Raw genomic sequence first — 15,702 nt, 5'->3', positions numbered from 1 at the left:
TTCCACCCACTTCAGCTTCAGCTCCTCTGCCAGGATGCCCTATGCATAGAGAGCCACCCAAGCCCACACCCACTTCAACTCTGGCCATTGAACTAGGGCAGCCCCAGCATGGAGTTCTCCAAGACCCTCACCCTTCACCAACCATAGCTTTAGTCTGCCAGCTGAAGACACCAAGCACACACAGTCTAAATAGGGGATAACCATACATAAGACCATTCCTTCACATTTAGGAGAAGTAGTTATTCTGCAAAATTCATAGAAACAAAGTCAAGCTTAATGAGGAGACAGAGGAATCTCCAAATAAAAGAACAACACAAAGCCTCAGCAAAAGTCTAAATGAAATAGAAATAATGAATATACTTTATAAAGAGTTCAAAGTAATGGTCACTGGACAGGAGAGAAGAATGACAAAACTTAGAACTTCAACCAAGGGAAAATTTAAAAAAGAACCAGAATGAAGAATACAAAAACCAAAATGAAAAATACACGAGAGGAGTCAACAGTAGATAAGAGGATACAGAAGAATGGGTTAGTGATCTAAAAGACAGTACTGGAAAGCAACCAAGCTGAATAGCAAAAGAATAAATAAAATTTAAATTTAAATAAAAAAAAACTAATTATGTTAAGGGATCAATTTAACAATACTGAGTGAACACACATTTGCATTATAGAGGACACAGATGCAGAAGAGACAGAAAGGGGCAGATAACTTATTTGAAGAAATAAAAACTGAAAACTTGTCTACCCTGGAGGAAAAAACAGACTCAGGTTCAGGAAGCACAGAGAGGTCCAAACAAGATGAACCCAAAGAGGCCCACACCATGACACATAATAATTAAAATAGTAAAGGCTAAAAAGAAAGAGAAAAATTTTAAAGCAGCAAAAGAGAAGCAACTAGTAACACACAAAACAAACCCTGTAAGACTGTCAGCTGCTTTTTCGGCAGAAACTTTGCAAGCCAGACAGCAGTGTCATGATACATTCAAAATGCTGAAAGGGAAGGAGAAAAAAAAAAAACAACCTACAACCAAGAATACCAGGCAGTTATCACTCGGAATTAAAGGAGAGATAAACATTCTCCACACAAAAATTAAAAGAATCCATCACTACTAAAACAGCCTAACAAGATGTGTTAAGGAAGCTTCTTTAAATGGAAAAGAAAAAGCCATAATTTGAAGAAAATTATAAAAAAAAAAAAACACTTCAGTAGCAAAAGCAAATATACAGGAGGAAAGTAGATCAATCACTTATAGAGCTAGTACAAAGGTTAAAAGACAATAAATAGTACAATCAATTGTATGTTAAAAATTAGTTACAAGGAGGTCAAGCACAAGAAAGATACCTGAAAAGACCACAAATACATCGAGGTTAAATAACATGCTACTAAACAATGAATGGTTCAGCCAAGAAATAAAAGAATAAAAAAGGTACAGGGAAACAAATGAAGATGATAACACAACAGTTCAAAACGTTTAGAATGCAGCAAAGCAGTGCTAATAGGGAACTTTATAACAATACAGTCTGACATCAAGAAGCAAGGTAAATCTCAAATAAACAAAGTAATCTTACATCTAAAGGAGCTAGAAAAAGAAGAAAACCTAAAACCAGAAGAAGGAAGGAAATAAATGATACACAATTAAAAATAAACAACTAAATAAATAAATAAAAAGAAAGAAAGAAAAAGAAAACATCAATGAAAGCAGGAGGCAATTCTTTGAAAAACAAAACAAAACAGTCAATAATACTGATAAACCTCTAGCAAGACTTATCAAGAAAAAGAGAAAGGAGTAAAAAAAATAAAATAAAATCACAAATGAGAAAGGACAAATAACAACCAATACCACAAAAATATATAAAATTATATTAGAATACTATGAAATATAGGCCAAGGAATTGAACGACATTGAAGAAATGTATAAATTCCTAGAAACATATAAACTACAAACTGAAACAAGAAGAAATAGAAAATTCAAGCAAATCAATAACCAGTAAAGAAATTGAATAAGCAATTAAAAAACTCCCAAAAACAAAAGTCTAGGAACAGATGGCTTCACAGGCAAATTGTACCAAATATTTAAAGAGGAGTTAATACCTACCTATTCTTCTCAAACTATTCCAAAAAAAAAAAAAAAAAAAACTATTCAGAAAAGAAAGGAAAACTTTTAAATTCATTCTATGAGGCCAGCAATACCCTGCTACAAAAACCATGTAAAGACGACACCAAGAAAGAGAACTACAGGCCAATATCCCTGATAAACATAAATGTAAAAACCCTCAACATAACACTAGCAAACTGAATAGAACCATACATTAAAAAAAAAATCATTCATTACAATCAAATGGGATTTATTCCTGCATTGCAAGGGTGGTTCAGTATTCACAAGTCAACCAATGTGATACATCACATCAATAAGAGAAAGGATATAAGAACCATACAATTATTTTAACAGATGCAGAGAAAACATTTGACAAAGTAAAATATCTATTTATGATAAAAAACCCTCAACCAAGTAGATGTAAAGGGAATATACCTCAAGATAATAAAGGCATATATGAAAAAGCCACAGCTAACATTATCCTCAATGGGGAAAAACTGAGAGCTTTTCCCGTAAAGCCAGCAATAAGGCAAGGGTGTCCAGTCTCACTACTTTTATTCAACATACTACTGGAAGTCCTAGCCACAGCAATCAGACAACAAAAAGAAATAAAAGGCAACTACATTGGCAAAGGAGAAATAAAATATTCACTATCTGGAAATGACATGATACTTTATAAAGAAAAACCAAAGACTCCACCAGTAAACTGCTGGAACTGATAAATTCAATAATGTCACAGGATAAAACATCAACATATCAAAATTGGTTGAATGTCTGTACATCAATAATGAAGCAGTAGAAAGTGAAATTAAGAAAACAATTCCATTTACAATTGCACCAAAAATAAGATACCTAGGAGTAAACCTAAGCAAAGAGGTGAAAGACCTGTACTGTGGAAATAACAAAACACTGATAAAAGAAATTGAAGACAACAAAAGAAATCAAAAGACATCCAAGCTCACAAAATGGAAGAACACATTTTGTTGAAATGTCTATACTACCCAAAGCAATCTACATATTTAATGCAATCCCTATCAAAATACCAAAAGCAATTTTTTCAGAGAGCTAGAACAAACAATCCTAAAATATGTATGGAACCATAAAAGTCTCCGAATAGCCAAAGCAACCTGGAAAAAGAAAAGCAGAGCTGGAGCCATCACGGTTCTAGACTTCCAGTCCAGTAGTCCATATTACAAAACTATAGTAATCAAAACAGTATGGTACTGGCATAAAAATAGACACATAAATCATAGAACAAAATAAAAACCCCAAAATGAACTGATAACTATATGTTCAATTAATCTTCAACAAAGCAGGAAAGAATATCCTATGGGGGGGGCAGTGTCTCTTCAACAAATGGTGTTGAGAAAACTGTACCACTTTCTGACACCATACACAAAAACAAACTAAAAATGGATTGTAAACCTAAATGTAAATGTGAGACTTAAAACTATAAAATCCTAAAAGAGAACACTGGCAGTAACTTCTCTGACATTGGTCATACCAACTTTTTTCTAGATAGATGCCCTAAGGCAAGGGAAAGAAAAAACAAAAATATACCATTGGAACTTCATCAAAATAAAAACAATCAACAAAACTAAAAGACAACCTACAGAATGGGAGAAAATATTTGCAAATGACATATCTGATAAGGGGGTAGTATCCAAAATATATAAAGAACTTATATAATTCAACATCCAAGAAAGAAGTAATCCAATTAACAAATGGGCAGAAGATGTGAATATACATTTTTCCAAACAAGATAAGATAAATGAACAATAGACACATGAAAAGATGTTTAATATTATTCTTCATCAGGGAGATGAAAATCAAAACTACAATGAGATATCACTTTGCACCTCTCAGAATGAGTAAAATAAAAAACACAAGGAACAACAGGTGTTGGCAAGGATGTGGAGAAAGGGGAATCCTCTTGCACTGTTGGTGGGAATGCAAATTGGTGCAGCCACTATGCAAAACAATGTGGAGGTTCCTCAAAAAGTTAAAAATAGAGCTACTGTACAGTGCAGCAATCACACTACTGGGTATTTACCCAAAGAATAGAAAAACACTAATCCAAAGGGATATATGCACCCTTATGTTTATAGCAGCATTATTTACAATAGCCAAGATATGAAAGCAGCCAAAGTGTCCTTTGATGAATGTATAAAGAAGATATGGTATGTGTGTGTGTGTGTATATATATATATATATATATATATATATATATATACATACATACACACTACACACAACAGACTATTATTCAGCCATAAAAATAATGAAATTTTGCTATTTCCAAAACCCAAATAGAGGAAGAGATATAATGCTAAGCAACATAAGTCAGAGAAAGACAAACACCATATTATTTCACTTATATGTGTAATTTAAGAAACAAATGATTAAGGGCAAAAGAGAGAGAGAGAGACAGAAACCAAGAAACAGACTCTTAACTATAAAGAACAAACTGATGGTTACCAGAGAGGAGGTGGGTGGGGGCATAGATTAAATCAGCAATAGGAATTATTCAGTGCACTTGTGATGAACACTGGGTGATATACGGAAGTGTTGAATCACCATACTGTACACCTGAAACTAATATAACACTGTCTGTTAAGTAACTGGAATTAAAATAAAACCTAAAAATTAAAAAAAAATTAGTTAAGGGGATTTGCAAAATAAAGACAATGTAAAATATGATTACATACACACAAAATCGGGGGGGGGCAATAAAAATGAAGGTGTTTAGAATGTGTTTGAACTTAAGTAACCATCAACTTAATATGGGCTGCTATATACTTAGGATGTTATATATGAATCTCATGGTAACTGCACAGCAAAACCTAGAATAGATACACAATAAACAAAGAGAAAGCCAAGCATAACACTACAGAAAGTTATCAATCACAAAGAAAGAGAGCAAGAGAAGAAGAAAGGAACAGAGAAGAACTACAGAAACAACCAGAAAACAATGAACAAAATGGCAATAAGAATAAAAATATCAATAATTACTTTAAATGTAAATGGTCTACATGTTCCAGCAAAAGAAATAAGGTGATGGCATTGGAATGGATAAAAAGAAATTAAGACCCATCTATATATTGCCTACCATAGACTCACTTCAGACCTAAAGACACATACAGATGGAAAGTAAAGGGATGGCAAGAGGTATTCCATGCAAATAGAAGGGAAGAAAAGCTGGAGTAGCAATACTTATATCAGACAAAGACTTTAAAACAGAGTGGAACAAAAGACAAGGAAAGGCATTACACAATGATAAAGGAGTCAATCAAATAAGAGGATATAAAAATTGTAAATATCTATGTGCCCAACAGTGGTGTACCTAAATACATAAAGCAAATATTAGTAACATAAAGGAAGAAATTGACAGTAATACAATAATAATAGGAGACTTTAACACCCTAGTTACACCAATGGATAGATCATCCAGGCAGAAAATCAATAAGGAAACAATGTCTTGGAACAACAAATTATACCAAATGGACTTAACAGACATACAAAATATTTAATCTAAAAACAACAGAATACCCATTCTTTTCAAATGCACATGGAATATTCTCTAAGATCACATGTTAGGTCACAAAACAAGTCTCAGTAAGTTTAATAAGACTGAGATCACATCATGCATCTTTTCCAACCACAATGGTATGAAAATAGAAATAAATTATAACAACAACAAACACAAATAAGAGCACAAATATGTGAAAGGCTAAACAATATGCTATTTAACAACCAATGAGGTAATCAAAAAATCGAAAAGGAGATTAAAAAATACATGGAAAATGAAAATGGAAACACAATAGTCAAAAACATTTGTAATGCAGTGAAAGCAGTTTTAAGAGGTAAATTTATAGCAATGCAGGCTTACTTCAAGAAACAAGAAAAACCTCAAATGAACAATCTCACCTAACACCTAAATGAAGTAGACAAAGAAGAATAAACACAACTCAAAATGAGTATAAGAGAGGAAGTAATAAAGATCAAAGAAAAATAAATTAAAAAGAAACTAAAAATAATAGAAAACATCAATGAAACCAAGAGCTGGTTCTTCAAAAGATAAACAAAATCATTAAGACTTGGGCCAGATTGGAGGGGAAAAGGAGAAAGGAATAAGAAATGAAAAAAGAGAAGTAACAACTGACATCACAGAAATACAAATGACTGTAAGAGACTACTACAAAAATGTATATGCTAACAAACTGGATAACACAAAAGAAATAGATAAATTTCTAGAATATTCAATTTTCCAATATTCAATCTGGAAGAAACATAAAATATGAAAGATAATGAAATTGGATCAGTAAGCAAAAAATTCCCAACAAACAAAAGTCCAAGGCCAGATAGATTCACAGGTGAATTCTACCAAACATTTAAGGAAGAGTTAATACCTATTCTCTATAAACTATTCCAAGAATAGAAGAGGAAGGAAAACTTCCAAATACATTCTACACGGCCAGCATTATCCTGATACCAAAACCTGATAAAGCACTACACAAAAGGAAAGCTACTAGCCAATATCCCTAATGAATTCAAAAATCCTCAGTATTAGCAAACAACATTGAACAATATATCAAAATAATCATTCACCAAAATCAAGTGGGATTTACTCCAGGGATGCAAGAATGGTTCAATATCTGCAAATTGATCCATGTGATACATCATGTTAACAAAATGAAAGACAAAAATCACATGATCATCCCAATACATACAGAAAATTATATGAAAATATTCAACATCTGTTCATAATAAAAAAAGTACTCTCAACAAAATGAATTTAGAAGGAACATGTATCAATATAATTAAGGTCACAAATGACAAACTCACAGCTAACATCATACTAAGTGGTGAAAAAGTGAGAACTTTTCTTCTGAGATCAGAAACATGACAAAGTGGTGCCTGGGTGGCTCAGTTGAGCATCTGACTTTGGCTCAAGTCATGATCTCACAGTTTGTGAGTTTGAGCTCCATCTCAGGCTCTGTGCTAATAGCTCAGAGCCTGGAGCCTGCTTCGTATTCTGTGTCTCCTTCTCTCTCTCTGTCCCTCCTCTGCTTGTGTTCTGTCCCTCACTGTCAAAAAATAAACATTAAAAAATTAAAAAATATATATATGACAAAGATGTCCACTCTGTTTTATTCAACATAGTATTGGAAGTCATAGCCACATCAATCAGACAGGAAATAAAAGGCATCCAAATTGGTAAGGAAGAAGTAAAACTTCCATTATTTGTAGATGATGGGACATTATACTTGAAAACGCTAAAGACCACCAAAAAACTACTAGATATATAAATGAGTTCAGTGAAGTTGCAAAACACAAAATCAATATACAGAAATCTATTGCATTTCTATACACTAATAATGAAATAGAAGGAGAAAATAAGAAAACAGTTCAATTTATAGTTGCACCAATAGAATAAAATACCTAGAAATAAGTAAGGAGCTGAAAGACTGGTACTGTGAAAACTATAAAATAATGAAGAAAAAAATTGAAGATGACACATATGAATGGAAAGATAAAACATTCTCATGGATTGGACGAATTGATATTGTTAAAATGTCCACACTACCAAAAGCAATCTGCCAATTCAATGCAATCTCTATCAAAACACCAATATTATTTTTCACAGAACTGGAAAAAATAATTCTAAAATCTGTATAGAAACACAAAAGACCCTGGATAACCAAAGCAATATTGAGAAAGAAAATAACAAGCTGGAGGTATCACAATCACTGATTTCTAGTTTTATTACAAAGCTATAGTAATCAAAACGTATGGTATTGGCACAAAAATGGACTAGTACATCAAGTGAACAGGATACAGAGTCCAGAAGTAGACCCATGCTTACATAGTCAATTAATATGAAAAAGGCAGGGACAATATATTGGGGAATATATTGGAGAAAAGACAGTCTTCAAAAAATAGTGCTGGGAAAACTAAATAGCTATGTGCAAAAACAATGAAACAGGAACACTTTTCTTACACCATACAGAAAAACAAACTCAAAGTGGATTCAAGACGTAAATGTGAGACATGAAACCATCAAACTCCTAGAAGAACACATAGGCGGTACTTTTTCCAACACTGGCCTTGGCAATATTTTTCTAGTTATGTCTCCTCAGGCAAGGGAAATGAAAGCAAACACAAACTATTGGGACTACACCAAAAAAAAAAAAAAATCATTTGGGGCACTTGGGTGGCTCAGTTGGTTAAGCCTCTGACACTTGATTTCGGCTCATGCAGTGATCTCATGGTTAGTGAGATCAGAGCTCTGTGCCAGGCTCTGTGCTAACAGTGAGGTTCTCTTGAGATTCTCTCTCTCTCTCTCTCTCTCTCTCCTTCTCTCTCTCTCTCTCTCTCTCTCTCTCTCTCAAAACAAATAAATAAATTTAAAACAAATCCTTTGCACAGTGAAGGAAACTATCAAACAAACAAAAACAACATACTGAATAGGAACATATATTTACAAATGATATAGCCAATAAGGGGTTAATATCCAAAATATACAAAAAAAAAAAAAAACCTCATATAACTTAAATAATAAAAAAAAGAAAAACAGTCCAAATGAAAAATGGGCAGAGGATCTGAATAGACTTTTTAAAAAAAAATTATTTATTTTTGATAGAGAGAGACAGACAGCAAATGGGTAAGGGGCAGAGAGGAAGGGAGATGGAATCTGCAGCAGGCTCCAGGCTCTGAGCTGTTAGCACAGAGCCTGATGCAGGGCTCGAACTCACAGACCACGAGATCATGACTTGAGCCGAAGTTGGATGCTTAACCGACTTAGCCACCCAGGAGCCCCAATTTTTTAAAGAAGATGTACAAATGGCCAACAGACACAAGAAAAGATGTTCCCTATCACTAATCATGAGAGTAATGGTAACCAAAACCACAATGAGATATAACCTAACACCTGTCAGAATGGCTTGAATCAGAAAGACGAAATAATAAATGTTTGGATATGGAAAAAAAGGCACATTTGTGCACTGTTGGTGGGAATGTAAATTGGTACAGCCACTATAGAAAACAGTATGGAGGTTTCTTTAAAAATTACAAATAGAAATACCCTATGGTCCTGTACTTTTCCTACAGGGTATTTACCCAAAGAAAATGAAAATATTAATTCAGAAAGGTATACACACTCCTATTTTTCCTGCAGCATTATTTGCAATAGCCAAGATATGGAAGCGATCCAAGCATCCATCAATAGATGAATAGACAAAGAAGATGTGATACACACACACACGTTACTCAGTCATAAAAAAGATGCAATCTTGCCAGTTGCAACAACATGGATGGACGTAGAGTATATTATGCTAAGTGAAACAAAAGAGAGAAAGACAAACACTGTATGATTTCACTTATAGGTGGAATCTAAAACACACACACACACACACACACACACACACACACACACACACACAGACCCCTAACAAAATAATCAGAGACAGACCCACAAATACAGAGAATAAAGTGATGGTTGCCAGAAGGGAGGTGAGATGGGGGTACTGGTAAAACGGGTGAAGGGGAGTGAGAAACACAGGTTTCTAGTTATGGAATAAATAAATCATGGGGATGAAAGTCTCAGCATAGGGAATATAATCAATTGTATTGTAATAGCATTGTATGGCAATAGATGGTAGCTATACTTGTGGTGAACATTGCATAAACACAGAATTGTCAAATCACCATGTTGTACACTTGAAATTAATGTAATGTCATGTGTCAAATATATTTCGATAAAAAAAACTTTTAAAAGGTAGGCACTGTATAGCAAAATCAGTACTTGTATTTTTTTTTTTTTCTATGAACAGAAGAGCTAATGAGAGAGCTGGTGTAAAGGGAGGTAGACGGTGGCCTTTTAATGGCCAGATGTGACATGGAAGGGACAGAAAAGGGTCAAGGGCTGAAATCAAAAACTAGCCAAGTGATACCTAGACTGAGGTACTGAGTGTCTGCACTAAGGCAGAAATTAAGTTGGGGAAGAATGGGGTGATTACATGTTTTCTGAGCCCAGTGCTCAGCATTTTACAGTTGACTGTACCCTGAAAGTTCCTTTTCTTAGCCTAAATGCTTTTCCTTACAGATCAGAAGTTACAGTTGGTCTCAAAAGACAGCTTTGTTCCTTGCTATACAATTAAACTTGGGTTTCTTTTCTGAGCTGCTGCCATCTGCACACCTTATGTTATTGGGACACAAGACTGGTACATGCTATTTCTTACTGAGAATGACATCAGAAATATGGAGTCACCCTCTGCAGGACAGTGCTTCTGCCACTGCCCATGAAATAGAAGTCAAGGACTGAACAGGAAAAAGACATGAGGCATAATTAGTTTTATCCTCCATGAAGAAGTTATTTCACAAATAATGAGGCAGAACCTCTCCAATTTTAATAATAATGGACTGTATATCATTGAGATGACTGAATCAAATTAATGTTAGCTACTGGTAAAAAATAAAACAACATGATAATAAATGCAAAGGTTTTTTTTTTTTTTTTTTTGCCCTCCAGATGCAATTTAAACATATGATTTGAGAAGAGTCAAGTTTCAATTCCTAACCAGCTATCTTCTTTCCTTTAGAGAATATAGTACATAGGGCTTTTTACAGTATACAGCTAAAACTATTCTTCCCTGAAGTAGAAAATGCTGGGGCAACAATAATAATGATAATGCATACGGTTAAGTAGAGAACTCAGGTGAGAGTCCACCAAAAAATGGTTCAAGTCAGCTTCATCTTTGCCAGAGAGGCTCTGCAGATGTAGATAGCGACAAATACTCAGATTCCCGTGTTCCATTTCCAATTCACGCCCTCATCTGTTTCTCTGGCCGTTAATTACTGGGTTCCTCCCTTTGCCCTCACAAAGAGGCATGAAACTACTCGTCAGGTGGTAGGACAAATGATAATCAGTGTTATCCTAGACATTTCATTACTCAAATAAGCATAAAATGATTATATGAAATCCCTAGGAAATTGAAGTGGCCTTCTTTTTGCTTTTAAAACTATACTTTGACTAATAGAAAGTCTGTTTTATTTAACATCATCTAACAAGACCCCCTCAAATATATCTCTCTTCCATGACCACTGTTACATATAATCTGGAGCATTATAAAATGTTCTTCTGATCTAAACTAGCAACTTGACTAGATTCATTATTCACTTTGAACTAATGAGATTATTTTTACAAGTGATGTTATTAACGGATTGCATAATATCTATCAGATAAAATACTAATACCATGTTGAAAGCAAGCAAATTAAGTCATCACAGGCCTAGAAAAGCAATGACTGAGACTGCCAGAATAGTCTGATTTGTAGTAAAGACATACTTAGCTATGAAGTATCCTTAAGTAGTAGCTCAGACTGATTTTTCCTACTATTATTTTTCGTGTGTGAAATAAATCTGTGAAGCCGACAAAGACTAACCGGATGTACAAATTTGAGCTTCTAATGAATACAATGACATTTAAAAAGTCTCAAAGGTCACCTTCATATTACTAAAGTAATTCCGCTGAAGTCAAAAACAATTTAAAAATATTTAGAGAAAGGCCCAGGCAATGTCATTAGTATATATTGGCCAGAGGCAAAGGGTAAGGGGGATGAGGCAGAGATATTCCATATTTTATTACGTAAAATCAATTGTAGCCTTCTCCTATTAGAAGCATTCAATAATCCTTAAAAATACTGTCACCCATAAGGTGATGTTTTGGCATTACCATATATCTTACATAGTTTTATAAACAAATATCATGTTTAATCATTAAAATATCTTGATCATGTGCATTTGTGTTTCCAATGGAAAAAAAATTGTAATATAACGATAGCTTATATTTGTATAGCAGCATGATTTACAACTGCTTTACCTCGTTGGATTTTAAAGCTCTCCTATGAAGATTATAAGAAAAGCATTATTTCCCCATTTTGCAAATAAACAAAGACAGTAAGAGGCTGGTCTAAAATCACCTGTATTCAGCTTCAAAATCCAGGGATTTTTTTCATTGAGCTTTGCTCTCCCTTGATTTGCCCTTTGTGTAGTAGGAAGGGCAGAAATGTCACCTCCCTTTAAAAAGGAGATTAAAATTGCAGTGGCAGAAACAGCAATGACCCCGGTGAGGCAAAGCCTCCCGACAAAATTCTGACTGATCTCTTGATTTATTAAAAGCACTGCTTAGAGCAAAAGGGAGTAAAACTTATACAATTTTTAATATCCCTGTCAAAATTATGGGATCAGATTGTGGAAACTGAATCTTTGTATGTAAGGGTAAAACATGAGCTGAGATCAATGCTTGATCATGACTTCGCATTCAACCTATTACATGTATGTATGCACACACAGATGTATAGATGTACATTTTTTTCCCCAAAGGAATATAAACAAATCGTTCACCTTATCTTGAAAACAGTATTTAAAAACATTGCAAAACAGCACAGAACAAAAATGAGTCACTCAACTCCCAGGGGTTAGATTTTATGACTGACTTGGTATAATTAAAACAATAATAATCACAAAAATGAATCTGTCCTCCTTGACTATCTGCTAAGAATTAGGTCCATATCATTTTGACTTACACATATAAATTTTATAATACCACTACCTTGCTTTGATGTAATATTTTAATTTTTCAGCAGGCTCTCACATGCTAATATACACTGTTACGCTTCTGGGTTTAATGAGAAAATCATCTTCCTGTCTCTGGGCCTCACCTTGTGAAGTCTGTCATTTCCATCATGATCATACACATCTGCTTGGCCAGCACAATTATATCATTGCCGCTGTCATCCCATTTGGCCACTTCGGCATCCAGCTTGCTTTTCTCTTGGTGGAATATCTCCACCTGCTCAGCTATTTTTGCCTTCTCCTCCTGCGGTAGTTGTGCCATGATGGCCTGTGTGGGTTACAGAATAAGTGTGACTAATATTGACAAAGTAAAGTAGGTTGACTCTGCCTTAAGTTAATGGCAAAGCCAGACCCCGACAAGGTTTATAGGCTGCCCCGCCATTCCAGAAAGTACGTTTTCTCCATCCCCAGGAAAGCAAAAGCATAGACTGGTAACATCCCCCAAATCCCCGTCCCTATTCCTATACACACACACAAAAATAGAGAGATCCAAAAGGTATGTGCACATTGACAGTAACAGAACTTCTGTGTTGCTTTGATGACATATGTTTGTTCAAAAGAATCTATTCTTGACAATTTTTATATTTGGTCTCAAGAAACTTTTACCAGATGAAAGAATGCACCTCTTTCAACACTGAAATCTGTTCAGAGAAGGAAAAAAAAGAAAAAAAAGTCTTTCTGTCGCTGGAAAGAAGAGGAATTTTAAACAATATCTGAGCATCCAAGTGGGGTGGAGAGAATTTCCATGAGTGTTAATGAAGGAATGCATGATTAGATACCAAACAATCCCCTAACCCAAGGCATTTCAGGGATGACATACCTATTCCCAGCCCTCTTCCATCTTCCCTGTGGAAATTCTGAGATAACCATGACTCCCTACAGAGCCTATTAGTATGCAGAAGTAGAAGGTATGATGGGATAAAATATAGGTTTAGGAAGTAAAGGTCGATTTTCAAAAGTTGCTAGGTAAGGGAATGTAGAAAAGCAAGAACTACAGCTGATTCTCATTATTCATGGAATCTTTCTATACAAATTTGCCTACTCTCTAAAATTTATTGGCAGCCCAAAATCAATACTTGTGGTGCTTTCTCGTCATTCACAGACATGCAGAGAGTTGCAAAAAATTGGGTTCACCTGTCAGGCCTATTCACAGATATGGTTGAACAAGGAATTCTCTGTCTTTTCGTTTCAACACTGAACAACAGGTCCCTTCTGTCATCTATTTGGTGCCATATTTTCCACATATTTGTACTTTTTATTGGTAATTTTGCTATTTAACATAGCCCCCAACCATAGTGCTCAAATGCTTTCTAAGTGTCCCTAAGCACCGAAAGGCTGTGATGTGCCTTATGGAGAAATATACATGTATTAGACAAGGTTCATTCAGGCATGAGCTACAGTGCTCTTGTCCATGAGTTCAATGATAATGAATCAAAACTATAAAGCATATGAAAGGAAACGTTCATTAAACAAGATTCTGTATTTATTGGTTGAAATAAAATGTTGAGACCAGGAGCTCTCAGGAACCTAACACTATTTCCTCTAAAAGCCATGACTCCATAGCTGCTAATTAACTGTTCATGGTGATGTTATAGAATATAGGTACCACAAATAAAGACAATCAACTGCATTTGGTAAATACCATGTATGCATTGCCCTGAATGCAATGTCTGGAATCATTTCATTCCATCCTCATAGAACCATGTGTGACCTGTTTCATAGAAAGAACCATGTGGATAAGTATGACAGCACTAGTAACCCTCTGGTTCTGGGATATGTGTGTTCAGTAATGAAAGCATGATTTGGGAAACTTAAAACTTTTGCAAAGGACAAGTAAAATAACACATACAATAAAGCCTTGCTTCCTAAATTATAAAGTTTGTCCTAATGTAAGTAAATTATTGGGAAGAAAGGTTGTTGATTTCTAGTAAAAATATCAATGGACATAAACTCAGGAAAACTGGGCTCAATGGGCTCTATCACTGACTTAGGTTAAGACTTAATCGTTACTGGATCATATTCTTAACTTCTTCAGATCTAAGAATAGTAAAAAATTACCTCAGGGTGTTATAGTGGACAGCAAATGAAATAACAAAGGTGTTGTGTTTTTTCCAAAAAGAGAAACGAAAGCATCTATGGGATTATTGTTAATATATTAGTATCATGACTATATTAGTTTTCCTTTCCAGCTACCCCTTGAGCTCATTACTTAGTTGCTATGAAAGAGAAGGGATGGGCCCAGAGTCTATGTTACTATACATAAATAGACAATTGGCATGATTCCTTGAGTACAGAAATGTATACCAGGTACTGTGCTAAGAGGCTTATGTATGTAAAAACAAACAAACAAACAAACAAACAAAAACAAGAAAACAAAAAAAAAACAATCTACTTAAGCATTCTACAAGATTAATACTATTATTACTGCTATTTTATTAATGGTGATACTAAGACCCAGAGAAATTAAATTCTCAATATTACACAACTAATAAGCTGTATGTACAGGATTCAAACCCAGGTCAACTAACACCATACTTAACTATCGTGTACAAGTGGATCACCATGCACACCCATACAGGTTTGACACTACACAATGATCCCATTCCAGTGGGGCAAGTATTGCTGAAATCACAAGCATTGTTCACCAGGCTGGACATCCTAGAGATGAGACTTCATTTGCCTGAGTAAGGGATCTCTTTGTATAATTTACATGAAGGTGTCCTCAGACAAGTAGCTGCACAGATACATCTTACTAATATATAGCCATGTGTACAAACTTCCATGCAGGCATGTGTGTGGCTTTATATAACTAACATGTGAGTGTCTGTGTATATGTATGTGAGTGTCCATGTGCATATACACAAATTGCTATCCATATTTAAAAAGTCAGACTGGGACAAATACAATATGGTTAAAATAGTATTTTTGAAGAATATTTTAAAGTACTTTAAAAACTATCAAAAAGGTGGCT

At 34.6% G+C, this 15,702-nt stretch overlaps 1 protein-coding gene across 5 annotated transcripts in view; it reads right to left on the bottom strand.

Moving 5' to 3' along the window:
- CTNNA2 (catenin alpha 2) overlaps positions 1-15,702 on the bottom strand; it is a 1,108,364-nt gene that overhangs the window by 59,374 nt on the left and 1,033,288 nt on the right. For all 5 annotated transcript variants that reach the window (XM_045446647.1, XM_045446648.1, XM_045446649.1 and 2 more), the window contains exon 15: positions 12,818-12,999. In XM_045446647.1, coding sequence (XP_045302603.1) covers positions 12,818-12,999 — 182 coding nt within the window. The remainder of the gene's footprint in view (positions 1-12,817; positions 13,000-15,702) is intronic.

This window comes from Leopardus geoffroyi, chromosome A3 (assembly GCF_018350155.1).
Source record: "Leopardus geoffroyi isolate Oge1 chromosome A3, O.geoffroyi_Oge1_pat1.0, whole genome shotgun sequence".
Lineage (NCBI taxonomy): Eukaryota > Metazoa > Chordata > Mammalia > Carnivora > Felidae > Leopardus > Leopardus geoffroyi.
This window is presented reverse-complemented; position numbering and strand designations above follow the sequence as displayed.